This window comes from Scardinius erythrophthalmus (genome assembly GCF_964197995.2).
Source record: "Scardinius erythrophthalmus genome assembly, chromosome: 25".
Classification (NCBI taxonomy): Eukaryota; Metazoa; Chordata; class Actinopteri; order Cypriniformes; family Leuciscidae; genus Scardinius; species Scardinius erythrophthalmus.
The window spans coordinates 18,930,343-18,946,380 of record NC_138245.1 but is presented as its reverse complement, the minus strand read 5'-3'; the positions used below and the strand labels follow the sequence as shown (position 1 = coordinate 18,946,380).

General features: G+C 37.7%; 1 protein-coding gene across 1 annotated transcript in view; it reads left to right on the top strand.

Annotated features, from left to right (window-relative positions):
* rassf5 (Ras association domain family member 5) overlaps nucleotides 1-16,038 on the top strand; it is a 44,068-nt gene that overhangs the window by 25,663 nt on the left and 2,367 nt on the right. The window contains exons 3-5 of the mRNA XM_081357995.1: nucleotides 14,085-14,195; nucleotides 14,299-14,578; nucleotides 14,667-14,782. Of these exons, the coding sequence (XP_081214121.1) occupies nucleotides 14,085-14,195; nucleotides 14,299-14,578; nucleotides 14,667-14,782 (507 nt within the window). The remainder of the gene's footprint in view (nucleotides 1-14,084; nucleotides 14,196-14,298; nucleotides 14,579-14,666; nucleotides 14,783-16,038) is intronic.

Here is a 16,038-nt window from a genome sequence, read left to right as displayed (position 1 = left end):
GGACCAAAAAATGTAGGGAGAATACAAAGACTACTGCTTCCCTGTAGAGAAAAATGCCTGTGTTACGGATTGTTTGAGATACATTATCATTGTCAGGCACATTGATTATCCACAATGCGTCCTGCTCTCTATACACACTTGAATGGCCCTCTTCACTCGATTCTAAGACAACTTTAGAGCCTGTATTTGACAAGATTAAATGACGATTTCCTCTCGCATTTCTAGCAGGAGGTACCACGCTCCATTCCGGACCCCTCACGGTTTCAGTGTGGCACTTTTAGTCTGGGTGATTTTACTTTGATTTTGCACACCCCATCCATCCATCCATCCACATTATTGATTATGTTTCTCTGGGCAAGTGCATAAACCCCCTTGCAGTCTTTTTTGAGAGAAACGATTGAGTTCTAGTAAGATTTAATTGGGGTGTATTGACAGTAGCCAAAAGAGGACCTTTCTTCTTCCCAGGGGGTTTAGATATCGAATGTGTTCAGCCCCTCTGTCTTTCCTTGTGATCCAGCTCATTGATTATGATAATGTGACCCAAGGCCACCACTTCAGGTAATTTGTCATAAGCTGCTATGTGATGATGTTTTTATGTCCATAGAGTTTATGGATATGGACTCAATATGTAGTGCAGGATATGAGAAGCATCTGCTGCAGTGAAAGAAGATGGCAGAAATATGGTCCTATATAGTTTTCAATGAGAATCTAATAAAGCTGACAAGGGGAAACCAAAGTAGCTTTCAACCTCCCCTCATTTATAGTGGCAACGCTTTCTTCTTGTCTTTTATCTTTCTTTGTAAGGAATCGTCTCCCTGCTGGAGAAAGTAGCAGTGAAAAAGAGGTGATAAATGATCTAATTTAATGCTGACATATTGCCAGTGTTTTACCATAGCAACATTGTGTGGAATGGCATTGCATTTAGTCACATAATAAAAACGTAATATTTCGATGCATTTCTTTCACAAGAGAAGATATTTTGAATAACGTTGGAGTCCAAACAGCATTCGACCGCATTGACATTAATTTTATGGACAAAACAACATCGAAAATTTTTTAAAAATATCTGTTTTTGTGTTCCACAGAAGAAAGAAAGTCTTAAAAGTTTGGAATTACACAAATAACATAATTTAGTTTTTTAGTTTTTAGTTCAGTTAAGGAAGACCTGTATAATTAGTCTGGTTTTGGGTTCACCTGACTCAGATCAGACACCTTTCTTACATAAGATGCATTCAAAGTATAAATGTAGTTGGCCATGTTTTAAAAGATATTCATTTAAAGACCCAACTTTTCCAAGAGGGTTTTACCATGTAGAATGTTGCTACTAAAAAAATACAGTTAAATTAGTCAACCTAATTGGTTGTGTGACATCTAGTTTACCATTCCATTGATTAGTTGACCATTGTGACATATTCATATCCATTGTGATTCATATCCTTCTTATTTTGTACTCACATTTAACATATTCTGGTGCTCCAGCTGGACTTTGTGTCTAATGCCCTCAAGGTCAGGGTCAAAGGTTAAGACCAAAATCCCTAATGGGTGCAAGGAGAGATCAGATGCAGCTGTAATTGTGACCCCCAGTGGAACATGTGTACATTTAATTTTGTGACACTCTTCTAAGGATCTGTTGGTCTGGAGCCTACAGTGTTTGTGGTTTCAGCTTTAATTTGTGTCCATTCTTTTTGCTGTAGATGCAGTTTTATTCTTTTCCTGTCCGTGAGGAAAACATCTATTAATATTTGTTTAAAAGAAGAGGCTCTGTTCTTTCTTTGTTTACATATTCATAAAACAAAATATTCTGAGGGCCATGAAAGATTTGTGAATATGATTTTTTTGGCAACTCAAAAATAATACTCTGCCGGGGAAATAGTTAAAGGTTCCCTGTAAAAAGCACTACTCTCTCAGTGTGATTCTGTTAGTGGTAGATGGTTCATGCTGTAGAAAGGCAGTGGTACATTAAAATGTGATGAATTATTTATAGAGTGTGCAACAGTAATGATCAGTTAAGGACTTTGAATTCTACCTGTGACTTTTAGAGGCTTTCTAGAACACTTACATTTAATTCATGTAAAGTCCCTTTTATTCAAAGCGTCTAATGAGGAACATGACAAGTGATTTATCATTAGAACAAACAGTTTACACAATACAAAAGCGAATTTGGTATATGCCTAGTACAGAAATGAAAGATAGAAGCTAAAGCAGAAATTAAATTCAGGAATAAAGAGACTTGATTCTGAATCTGCATTTAGATATTTTTCAAATATATTTAATGTTTATGTATTTATTCATAAATCACAAATATTTATTATTTATTTGGAATACTTGATTCTGATTGGTCATCCTGCTATAATGAGGGTTAAACTGTAGAATTGACCGTTTAATTGGCAGCCCGTCTAGTTTCACATGTTTCTCATTTTACTGACTTATAATTGAAACTCAAATAAGTAAATAGATGGACATAATTGATTTAAGAAGCAATGTAATAAGTGAGCTAATATACAGTCAGTCACCAGTTATTGCAAAATAAACCACCCAATCGCTTTTATTTTGCGCCAATGACCAGCTCATTATACGTTGTTCATTACTTTTTCCAAATAGAAGGAAATATAAAGAATATTTTTAGTCCTGCCTGTATTACTGTCATTTAACAATAGTCTGGATTCATGCTGCCTGCCATCAGGAGCATTTTGCATATCAGGTACTATGTAAAATAGCCTCTAAAAGACCACATGCAGAGAGCTATCTCTTTCTTCTTCTCCCTCCTTCTTTCGCTCTTCCGGTATAATTTTTCTCTTTCTTTCCTTCTTTCTCTCTGTTTCTCTTCATTGGCAAACGTCTTGAGCCGAGCAAAGAGCAGTTGCATGCAGGAAGAGAGATAGTGGAGGAGGGAGGGGAAAAAAGGAGGGTGTTTGCGTAAGCTTGTAGGCAGATAACAGACTCCAGCCACAGATGGTAGAGCGAGTGAGAAAGAGAGAGAGAGAGCGTGCGCGTTGGTGTGAGAGAAGGAGGAAGGGAGGGAGGTGCAGTACGTCAGTTTGCAGCTCACTCAGTCACTGAGAGGCAGGTTGATTTTCTGCCGTCTTTCTAGCTACTGTCGCAGCCTCACTGTGGACCGGAGACTTCTGCATCCACCTCAACCGGCTGAAGGAATATTCAACACAATGTCCGTGCAACATTCTTACACCTTTAGTGCTCAAGAGCCTGTTTACAGCAAGACTGTGTGACTGTATGTGAGTTAGTGGATGCCAATACAAGCAATTTGTGTGCAGTGACATGCTTTCCTCCACCCTGGGCTAATTTTCTCATCTCAACTGCTTGTCGTGGGTTTAAAGCTCCAAGCTGTCAGCTGAAAAGAGCAGGAGAAGCTACTTCTGTACAACTGCCTGTTTGTGACCTGTGGAAACAGGAACTGTACAACAGATACCGGCCGCAACGTTTTGCTGAGCTTCAGCCTGCAAGTTTCAGCTCTTGTTTCCGGTGACACGTGGAGATCTGGCCCTTCACCTGAACCTGTGGTCCCCCGCTCCCAGCCCATCCTCCCCTTCCCAACCCTGGAGCCTGGAATGGTGCGTTCGGCCCCCCGGAGACCCGTGTAGGGAGTCCCCCAAACTGGATCCATCCCCGCAAATGACCGGCAGCAATAGCATGAGCAGTGGGTACTGCAGCCTGGACGAGGAGAGCGATGACTTCACCTTCTTCACCGCCAAGACCTCCTTCTTCAGGCAGCCACAGGCAAAACAAATAGCCAAGGTAGTGTATGAACACGAGGCTAATGGTATTGTGAAGACTGAGTGAGCGTATTTGAACTTAATGCAAAAAAATTGAAGCGTGTACACGGAAGTGAATGCATTTTTCTTGATGTTTCACACTTGATGAACTTTTGAATTGTAATGAAGGTGTTTCGGGTGCATTCAAAAACAGGTGATATGTTTTGAGTGACAACATACCCTGTTCTGTTTTGGGTTTTCTTGCATTTTGTTCAGCACTGTTGAGATTCCTTTATAGAATAAGATTTTCCTATGGAAACAATGTCGGTAGAAACCTTCGCTGTTTAGAACGACTGCAAACTCTCCTGATTCAAATGAACAGTCTCATAAGAGAAAGAAGCTTATCCATTATGCTTATGCTATTCCTTTCAATTAGTATGATATTTATAGCAGCCATTTTGACACTCTAACTAAAGTCATAATTTAGACACTGTGTTTACCAATCTTGAAATGAGCAGATAAAATGAAGGCTACAATTTCTGGTAGAGCATTGCACTCAACGGCAAGGCCGTGAGTTTGATTCCCAGGGAATGCATGGACGGATAAAAAATGTTATACCTCAAATGCCCTGTACAGTAAATTGCTTTGGATTAAAGTGTCTGTTAGGGTGACTATCGAAAGGGGGGGGTTAGTAGGTGGAGATTGAACTGTTGTGTTGAGTTTACTCAGACTTACAATGATAAAAAGAGCTTAAATATATTCTTATGGAAGATTAAGAGGTGTACAACCATTTTAAGTGTCCGTTCCACTCTAATTTAATAAGTATTTCACAATAGAGCTGAAGAACTGAATGTACTTAGGTTATTTAAGTTTTATTTTCTGTAAGGTTCATGTATTTGCATTAATTCCATCCACCCAAACCATTAATGCAAATTGACTCTACTTTAAGTCATTAGCTGCATATCTTGACCTTCATTATAAACTCTTTCAAGCATGGCAGTGTACATAGAGTGCAATCTCACACCCTCATAGCTCTCTAATGCTGTGAGGGGAAGGAAATGGCTGCTGATTGTGCCAGAAAGGCCTATCCTTCCCTGAATCAGAGAATGTGTTATTTTACAAGACCCCATAGCTTTTACTCTGACTTCCTGTTACTCTAGACCTCCCGATAGATTGAAGTGCAGTTGTTTAGTGACTGAAAAGTCAATCAGGATGTAAATTGGGTCTTGTGAGTTAAGGGGCAGTCACACTATTAATTTCGTTCCATTGACTTCCATTCATACACCTGCGAATACGGGAGAGCGGAAACGCATTTCGCTGCGTTCCAAAGTTCAAGTTTGGTGAACTCTAACCTGCAAATTCGTAGCATGTGAAGCCATGTAACCAACAGAAGATCGATAAGTCACGGCGTGACCTTGTAGCTGAATAAAAACTATATTTATAATAGTCCGAAGAGAGTCAGAAGAGATTTTGCATGCTCAAAAGTCTACCGTGACTGCGGCTTTAGCTAACAAATGCGACTGTATTGTGAACGGCACAGAAGTGGAAATAATATTTCATGGCCTAAAACACTTCAAACTTCACTCCCATACCTGAGCTGACCAGCCTTACATCACTTTCTGCAGTATCAGGTTTGGAAAGAGCTCCTCAGTATGTGAATTATTCATCCTGTTCTCTTCTCTGTCTGGACACAATGTGAGCTGTCAGTTGAGGCCATTCAATAGGCACAGTTTACATTGTTTGGTTTGTGTTCTGTTGCCTCAGTCTGTTGCCATATTGCAAACGCTATTGTTTAAAGGTTTTGGGTTGGTAAGATGTTTTAACGTTTTTTGAATTAAGTCTATTATGCTTAAGGCTACTTTTATTTGAAAAAGTACAGTAAAAACAGTAATATTGATCAAATAACTGTTTTCTTTTTTATGTAATTTATTCCTGTGATAGCAAAGCTGAATTTTCAGCAGAAAATCTAAAGGTGAAGATTTATCAAAAATCATAACAATATGTTGATTTGCTGCTCAGGAAACATTTGCAACTTATTTTCAAAGTTGATGTTGCATAACTGCTCTGAAACGTATTGAGGATCCAAATGCAGTCGTTTATTAGTATAATCCAGAATCATAAATCCATATAACAAGCACAGGATCAAACACACAGGCAAACAATCCAAATACGCAGGAAATGGGCAGGAAACACAGGTAGACAGGGTTATAAATGTATAAATTATACTTTGCTTTCACTTTAGATCAATTTAATGCATTTTTAAACCAAACTTTTGTAAGTTGTGTTGTGAATGCTGGTCACAGTGTAGAGTGCAGGTGTGCTGATGTCCCTACTAGGTTTCATAAACTAACATGTTTTTTTGGTCAGCCTCTTTCTGGAACATTTTTTGTGCTCTAGACCAGCACCAAACCAATGTAAACCAACCTAGCCAAACATAAAAGTTCATGCTGGTCTAACCTAGTGGGGATGGTATGGTAGATTGTTTGTGTATTGTGTTGCTAGGTGCAGGGCGTTACTTGTAATCTCAGCTATTGGGCGACAGACGTTGGATTTATATCCCAGACTGAGATAAGATCTCTATTGGTTATTATTTTAGACTATAAGACCATTTGTACATTGTTTTTATTCTACTGAACAAAAATAAGTGCAGTTTGAATAGGCAGTTATAAGCACACAGAAGGTGAAGTTAGCTTGTCCTAATTCTTCTTAGCATCTCTTAGAAGAACCCCAGGGATGGATAAATGGGAGATTAGCTTACGTTCTTACTTTAGTCTGCACATTCTTCTTGTGAGTTATGGGATTAATATTGCTTTATGGATCAATAATACATTTCCTGTTTACCTCGCCTGGTTAAATGTAGTAGACTGAAGGCTTTTAAACCAAGAGCACTGAATAATAGTGCCTTGATAAATGCTGACAGCACATCTCTGCACAAGGAAAACATCCATTATACATGTCTTTTAATCTTATTTTTTGTAGATTTTAGACCTAAATGAGAGCTATAAATGAAGAGAACAAAAATATTATACCTTCCTCTTCGAGGGCAGCCAGGGAGACGTTAACACTTAAACAGGGAAAGTCATGCAAATATCTGTCCGTTTGTTCAGGGTTTTGCTGTGGTTCAAATTTGGTGGATGTTGCAGCTGTGGTTCCATTTTGACAAATGGCTCTACTTAGTAAGCTACAGCAGAATGAGTCAAGCTCCCTTATTTCTAAACTTCTTAGCATTATGATAGCTGTTTATATGAATGGCTGGTTAAAATCACATAGATGCTGATTGCTCAAAAAAATCTAACTGCTATAGGGATGCAATGAGGAAATGATGCATAACAACAAAACAAACCCAAGCACAATGCATAGATAATTAAGACCTTCATTATCAAAGGAATTGATAGCTAGGACTTGTGTTTACTGGTGTTGTGGGCTCTGATGATCTACGCTGTTTATTCAGGCATGTAGATGATGGGCTTTGCATTTGTGCAGGGCTACCGAGAGGGAGGAGAGATCTCCTACTGCACACTTGACCCAGTAATGAGAGAGAGGGAGAGAATGAGTACACATATGCAACGTGTGGGAGGGAGCAGATCGCAAGGCATCATTCCTACACTGCGGCAGAAACAGCAGAAAGAAAGAGACAAGAAAGCATATAAATCTTTGAAAGCATGCTGGCAAATGCAGTGGGACACCTATTAACACTAAGGACTTAGGATGGGCATTTAGATTACCGTTGTAGTCATACAACATAAATGGATTACGCAAGATTAACGAATATGAAAGGAATATTTACAGTATATATATACACTTTTATTTTTTATAAAAAAAAATTTAATACATTGTTTTTTAAGCAATAAAAGGATTGGTTTTAATTTGTTAATGTATATACTTTTATATTTATTTACGAAATATATGGATTATATATATATATGTTATATTTTGTTTTTAATACAGAATATAAGGCCTTTTCCTCGCTCATACTCGTACACTTTTGTTTGAAAACGCATCTTTTTCTCTTCGTTTTGACCTTCCATCCTGGCCTTCCAAAACTGGCCTTCCATTTTTTTTTTTTTACGCTCTCCCAAGTGGATACATTTGAAAAGTTTTCGTGTTGTAATGTGGACTGTGAAAATTGTTTTAAAAAAGGGCATGTTTAGTCATGTGATGCATATTATATATATCTATGGTTAAACCGGCATTGTTGTGCCCTCTACTTACTTTCATAGTGTTGCTAAAGAAAAATATACCTTTGTAGAATCTTCATATTACATTCCTGCAAAGATGACTCATGAAATTCACTTTCAAACTTACAAATTCACAAATTTACTCGCAATTGCTCTCCTGTGGCAAAACATGCTAAGACCACAGAAGCCTTAAAGGTGAACTCCGGTCAATTTTAACATTGAGCTCATTTTTTTGTAAATTTGGAGTGCTGTCAATACAGAGAACAACGACAAAAATCGGTGTTGCCTACACCGTGTTATCCTCTTTTTAAAATTTGCACCCTGTTGACTTCAATGGGGCAAGTTTTAAACCTGCTTTTAGCCTCTTGACATCCTTTATGTGTCATTACAAGTGCACAGCTAATGTGAGTGATTCCTTCAGAGTGATCACGGGTGAATCTGACTGCAGTAGATGTGAAAGATATTAATAAAAATGATGTTATTTCAGCCAGTGCACATACCTGTATTTTCTTCCTGTTTTCGGTCGAAGTCCATAGTAATCGATTGTCAAGTTCACACGCATAGGTTTAGTTACCTATGATCACGCGCGTGAACTCGATAATCGATTACTATGGACTTCGACCGAAAACAGGAAGAAAATACAGGTATGAGCTCAGTGTTAAAATTGACCGGAGTTCTCCTTTAAGACAACACACATAAACTAGGTAGTAAAAGCCAAAACGACCAGCTGTAACTGTTAAAATCATGAAACCATGTACAGGAGGCGCCTTTATCCTTCTAGTCTCCTGTTTGCTTACCTGTGTCTGACTATGGCTGATTTTTCTGCAGCTTAAACAAGTGCATTAGTACATTAGCAATGCATTAGCTGTCACTAACATTGTGTAAAGAGACTTCTTTTGAACATCAGGCTTCCCTAGAACTGATGTCGGCTAACACTTGCAACTCTCACTTCCTGTATTTTGTGTTAGTACAATTCTCACGCCGATAACAAGAACGTGCAGCGCCCAAACATTGGTTTGAGGCCATTCGGCAGGTGCAGGCGTAGATGGCTCGCATGTTGCCTGAAACTGACACTAAGAGCATTGTATTCCCTAATCAGTCTGAGTAGCCGTGTGCTGCGCTTAAGGACACCTGCTTGACATGCAGTGATGACTTTGAGATGACACTCTGATAGCATTTACAGCCGTGCCTTTTTTGTCTCGTGCCATGTAGGCTCTGTAAGTTGATATTTGTTCAGGTCATGCCCCAAGGCACCTTTGTAACACCCTCCACTTAGGCCTTCATGACTTTCTTTCCTCTGTTTGTTTAACTCTCATTTTTGATTTAAAGAACCGCCTGGAGCGTTTAACAATGAGAGTCATTCTTCAGTAGTGGAAAGCGTATTGTTCAAATGTGCTTCACATGACCTTATACAGGTTAGGTAGGTTTTATCTGTTTAATTGCTCAAAGTAAGCTTAACTGTTGTTTCCTAACCCAGTTTAACAAAGTAAAAACAAACAAAACATATAATGTTGGACAATGGATTATATATTTATATTATGCTGCTGAATATTATGCTGAACATTCCGCTTTGCCATCACTGGAATAAATAAAAATGTCATATTAAAATAGAAAACAGTTATTATAGATTGTAATAAATGTACTGTATTTTTGATCAAATAAATGCAACATTGGTGAGCGAGACTTCTTTACAAAATCATAAAAAAAAATATATTATTCCAAACTTTTCACATTTGACACATAAAGTATAGGCTATTTTGACTTGTTGACAGACATTTTTGGTTCACCACAAGGACAGTTCTAGAAAAATATGCTGTCTGCCACACAACGTTTCTCGTGCATTAACAGGATATCCGGGTCGCATTTGATGTCACCTCTGCTCACTCACTGCACAAATCTGACATGGTGCGATTCACAGCTTTTTCACAGCAGGTGATTTGCTGTCTCAAACCTGGAGGAAAACGATGCGTCTGCAGCTGAAGACGTTTATAACAGATCCTTTTTAAAAACAAGCATTTCTATTGATGCATAAAACCCTGTGTGGTTCTTCAAGCTAACTGAACAGGGTTTATTTTTTACCTTTATTGATGAGGTATGTCTGAGGGAGGCGGGTTACTCGTGCAGGTGTAGCTCAGATATGGGTCAGCTCTTTAAATGACAGATACTGTGAGCTGAGTGAATCGACAGGAGAGATCCCACACATTACCCACCCACGCTTATAATGCCTTTTATTCCAATTACAACTCCCACACTCATGAGTGCTCACTATCACATACACTCTTACACACTTTCTCCAGCAGAAGCCATGAAAACACCCACAGGCTCACTTCTTTACTCTGATTTTTACTATAAAAATTATTCCTTCCCCAGTGATTCAAGAGAAGATTAAAGCTCATTCATATACTTGCATTCAAAATGATGATGCATGATGGCCTTAGCTTGGATTGCTCTAGGATGTTGTGTAGATGTATGCGTGGTCAAACACACACAATGTCTGAATGAGACCATCAGGAGCAGAACGAACATTCAAACTGGTCTCCATTGTGTTTCCCCATTGTTCCAAAAGGCTACTTTCTCTGCTTTGGATGTGAGGAAGGGAGGGAGGAAGATATATTTAGCAGCTTACAGTCCTCTGGTCACAAATACAGGAATTCCTGAGAGATTTTGGTTCTGTGCACCAAGGGATTTAAGTCAGTAGGATTAGAATAAGGATGCCACAAAAATCTACTTTGTGTCTTAAATTGCCAATATTGATAGAGAAGATCAGATCTCCAAATTGGTTGATTTGGTGGATGTGATCATATTTCACCCCAAATCTAAATAAAATGAAATTAGGTGTATATTTTGCATAAATAAAATATTTCATATATGAAGTAAATATATTGTGTACAAAATATTTCAAATACTGTATAAGCTGAAGTATGATTTTTTTTATGTAAATTTGAGACTGGACTTTCTGGTTGATTGACTAATGGTAGATTGTTGTTCCTAGAGTGTTCAGGAAAATGGTCATTATTTTTGCAATGTTGTTGGGTGCAACTAGAGGCATAGAAATGACACACTTTACATTTAATTGTCATTAAAATTAATTTCACTATGCATACAAAATTACATTTTCTATTTTTCCTTTGATTCTGGGGTTCAACTATGACACAGATATGTTTCTGCACAGTCTCACACAACTGGACATAGTCTCTGATCTAGACCACACAATACAGAACAGGTAAAGTGAGTGTAATATAAGTTACGTGAGCGATTGCACAGGCCATGAGATAATTCTTAAAGCTTCTCTTCACAGATCTCTGACTAGGATGTCACAGTGGCTCTCATAGCCAGACATCAAGAGATTGGTTTGTTTTCTTTGCTTTAAGTTTCCTAAAGACTTTTTCTTTAAGAAATTGTGATCATTTCTCGTCTCATAAATAGTAGTAAAAAAGTAGTAAAATGCATCAGACTTGATAAATTTGTTTCATTTCCATGAACTTGTGAAGATTGTCCATTTCAATGAATCAATTACAAACAAACTATATATGTCAGAACTGAGAAATTTTCACTGCAATCCTTTAGCAAAACAAACTGGACGGAAACACATGCCTCTATTAATTGTAATTGGATTTTATTGTATTTTACATTTTGCATTATTCATCTTGATACTAATTGGCAACAATGGATGAAATATTGAAAAAAATAATCTGATAAAATGTTTAAACATTGTAATTTAGAGTATATAATTAAAAAATAAATTGATAAAATAAAAATGACCAAAATAGATATATTACCTACTGTGTAAATGTACATCATATTTCCCCCTCACCGAAGATTTTGTGTCGCTTCATTTGGCGAGGTGTTTCTTTCGTGCCACCACATACCACAAGACGCAACAACACTAGTGCAGCTGTATTGCACATTTCCTGTCTGCAGATTTCATCTTTCATAACAAGATGTCTTGCTTCTGTCTCATTTGAGAAAATTTCTGAACTTTTCCGCCCATTAGACTGGTCCATGCCAGGCAGTGAGTGGGTCGGGCAGAAGTTAATTCATTTGCCAAATTCTTCTTCCTCTCCGCTCAGGCTTAATGTCTGTGTGTTCATGTGTGAATGAGTGGGTCTCTTTCTGCTCAATGAGACATAGAGCTGCCATGCTGGCGCCCCAGGGATCTCCATGAATAAATGATCTTGCTTTTTTAATTCTTATTCTTTCGTCCCAGAAAAAGAAGAGGGAAACTCACTTTGCGTGTATTACGGGGGATGCAGCCAGTAGCTAAAAATACCTCTGACAGAATCTTTGTTGCTAAGGCTTGCTCAGCAACTGCACTGGATGTCACTCCCCCTAGAAAACCCCTCGATGAGGACCATTTCTTTCTGTCACTGGAAAAGGCGGAGTATTTAGCCAGGTCACGTGCTTCGTCATCATTCCTTTTGCATTATTACTGTGTGACCAAGGGTTTTGCATATCAGTGCCCATTTTTAGAAATTTGGTAGACAAGATGTATTTATTTTTTCAAAAATACAGTAAAACAGTAATATTGTGAAATCAATAACAACTGTGTTCTATTTTAATGAATTTTAAAATGTAATTTATTCCTGTGATGGCAAAGCTGAATTTTCAGCATCATTACTCCAGTCTTCAGTGTCACATGATCCTTCAGAAATCATTCTAATATGCTGATTTAGTTTTATTGTAACATTTCTTCAATGTAGTATATCATTTCACTTTAAAAGCCCTTACTTCCATCTCTTTTATTCTCTTAAGTTCCATTCATGAAAAAAGAGGGGAAGAAATAGCACATTCTTTGGAATTTGACCTCATAGGAACATTAAATAAAAGGTGTTTCTTCCTGTTGTTTATTGATAGATCATTATGAATCTGTAAAACACTCCTCAGAGGCCAAAATTGCCTTTGTATAGATAGACTCTAGTCCTGTCTCGATCAACCTGGGTTTGTTTAAAGAAGTCTCAAGAGACATTCAACTGTTACTGTCATCCTACACAGTACACACACACACACACACACACAGAGAGAGAGAGAGAGAGACTGGTGTAGTACGACTAAGTGTGTGACATTGCCCTCTGGAGTTTGATCAATAAAAGTTATGTTCAGACAATGTTTACACTGCTCTTCTTTTGAACTTTTTATTCATCAAAGAATCATAAAAAAATGTACCATGGTATCAACTGTTTTCCACATTGATGATAATAAGAAATGTTTCTTAAACTCTAAAGAAGTATTAGAATGATTTCTGAAGGATCATGTGACACTGAAGACACACTAGTCCTCCACCATTCAGTTGCAAAGAACATATCTCAAATGATATATTTTCTGATTAACGAATGTGAAAGGAATATTTTAGAATATATATGTGTGTGTGTGTGTGTGTGTGTGTGTGTGTGTGTGTGTGTGTGTGTGTGTGTGTGTTCAATTTTGTTTTTAATACAGAATATAAGGCCTTTTCCTCGATCATACTTTTACACTTTTGTTTGAAAACGCATCTTTTTCTCTTCGTTTTGGCCTTCTACATCTGATGTATTTTCTAGAGAAACTGCATTGAAAGAGCATTTGATTGGGCAAAACCCTGCATAATGCAACATATAAACTAGAGTGCTTGCATTTTATATGGTTGTTAAAGGTAGTTACCTTATAGTTACACATGTATTAGATTCATTAGATCCATTATGTACAGTTTAACATCCTGTGGAGAATCTCCCATCCTCCAGTGTTTCGCTCAATACAGATTCAGTGGAATGCTGTCATATAAGTGCCATGTATCACATAAAAGCTTCTTGTGAAGGGCAGATAACTGGTTATCTTGATCACGTAAGTGTCACTAATCTCAACAGTAATCTTCCCTTCCTCCCTTAGAGATATTTTGCTTTCTCTACACTCAATACCAGCAGTCAGTACAAAAAAAGAAAAATACAGAGGTACTTCCTCAGAGGAACTCCCTATTAGCCAAGCAAAGTTAACTTAAAATAATCAACTAGTTGAGAATACGGTACCTCTACGCCAATCCATCTGTACGTCATGGCACATGCTCATAATGTCTCTAGCTATGCGAGACAGCGTCAGCTTTTATGAAGTGTTGATGTGGTTGGCCTTTTCCACCACAGCGCATTAATACCTTACAAGGTCTCTACTGTGTTTAATATATAGATTGCCCTTTTTAACCTTGCTCCCACTGTTTTAATCTTGTTTTTAGAGCGTCACAAAAGAGGAAGAGGAAGACAAACCAACATCCCTCACAGAAGAAGAAATCAAAGCAAAAATAGACGACTACAACTCCAAAGTGACGGAGAATGGAATGAAATTAGTGAGTTTTGATTAGTCAACAAAGCATTTACGCTCACAATGTTGTAATTTGGGGATTCTACTGTGAGAAATGACCTGACTGAAGTTGTTTTGTCATCTTCCAGAGCTCAGATGGCACATACACTGGTTTCATAAAGGTTCACTTGAAGTTGCGCAGGCCCGTGACTGTACTTTCTGTGGACGGGAAGTTAGGAACGTGTTCCTCTTCTGATAGTTCAGATAATCGCACATCCTTCTACCTGCCCAGCGATGCCGTTAAGCAGCTACACATCAGCAGCACCACCACGGTCAGGGAGGTCATCCAGGGCCTGCTGAAGAAGTTCATGGTGCAGGACAACCCACGCAAGTTTGCCCTCTACAGCAAGACCCGTCGAAACAGCCAGGGTGAGCGTTCTAATGAAGATGACATGTACTTTATGCATAATACTGCTGTCATATATAATACTAATGTGTGGTTTGCTTGTTTTGTCAGATCTTTTCCAGAAGTTGCCAATATCAGACTGCCCCCTCTACGTGAGGCTGTTAGCAGGGCCTGATCTGGACAACTTGACTTTTGTACTCAAGGAAAACGAGACTGGTGAAGTGGAGGTGAGCTTTTCTATTCTCTCTAAATTTGTAATATTTTTGTTATATTTGCCCAACACAACAAACATTATAATCAAATAATTGAATTATTACATGAACAAAATGTACTGACATGAGTGAGAACTGATATTAGTAAATATATTATCTTTATTATTATTAATATATATATATAGTAAAAATTCTGTCTGTTCTATCACTGAAACTCTACAAAGAGGGAAATATATTTATTAGTGCTGTCAGTTAAACGCGTTATTAAAGGGATAGTTCACTTTGAAATTAAATTTTGGTATGTTTTAGCTTACCTCAAGGGCATCCGAGATGTAGGTGTCTTTTTTTCCGCAGTAGTTTCAATTTTGATATTTTTAGGTCAAACCGTTCTTGTCTGACAGTCATATCATGCAGGTCTATGGTCACTGTCTCAAAGAGCATGCACAGAGTCCAAATTAAAACAATTCCCCGTCGTCCAAATTAAACAATTCCCCATCGTAAGTACACATTGATGGCCTAAGACACGAAACGAGCGGTTTGTGTGAGAAAACGAACAGTATTTATATAGTTTTTACCTCTTATACACAGCCACTTCCAAGTGATCTGGTGCAGACTGGTGCATAGATATATACACTAGATGTCGCCTTGGCTATGGCAGTTCTTAACGAATGCCGTAGTCAAGGCGACATCTAGTGTATATATCTATGCACCAGTCTGCGTACACGTCACACACCAGGATGCGTGAGCGCCCTCAGATCACTTGCACTAATATTTATATATACAGTGTGTGTGTGTGTGTGTACATTTTTATTTCAGCCTGCTCTATCATTACGTTCTAGTAAAATTTATTTTATAGTGTCCCTGTTTCACATCTTAAATGTACTTACTATATATTAATAATAACAACAGTAAATAATTTATAATTAACCCTTGTAAATTATGCAGTAAATAATGCATAATTAACCCAAACCCGAATCATTTATTAAATACATGTAATTAATAAATATTACTCAGTACTTAAATGTATTATTAAACTGTAACAAGGTTACCTTAAAATCAACGGTGTAACCAAAATTCTTGCTATAATTTTTTATTATATGCCACTGAAACTGTACAAAGCAAAATAAAAAGGTTACTTTATATACAATATATATAATTATTATTAATAACTTGCGTAAAAGCCTTGCATAGATTTTAACATATAGGTTCAGTAGACAGTTCTATTTCAGACAAATCAATTTTCTGGTTATTGTTTCCTGTGTCTGGCCTTA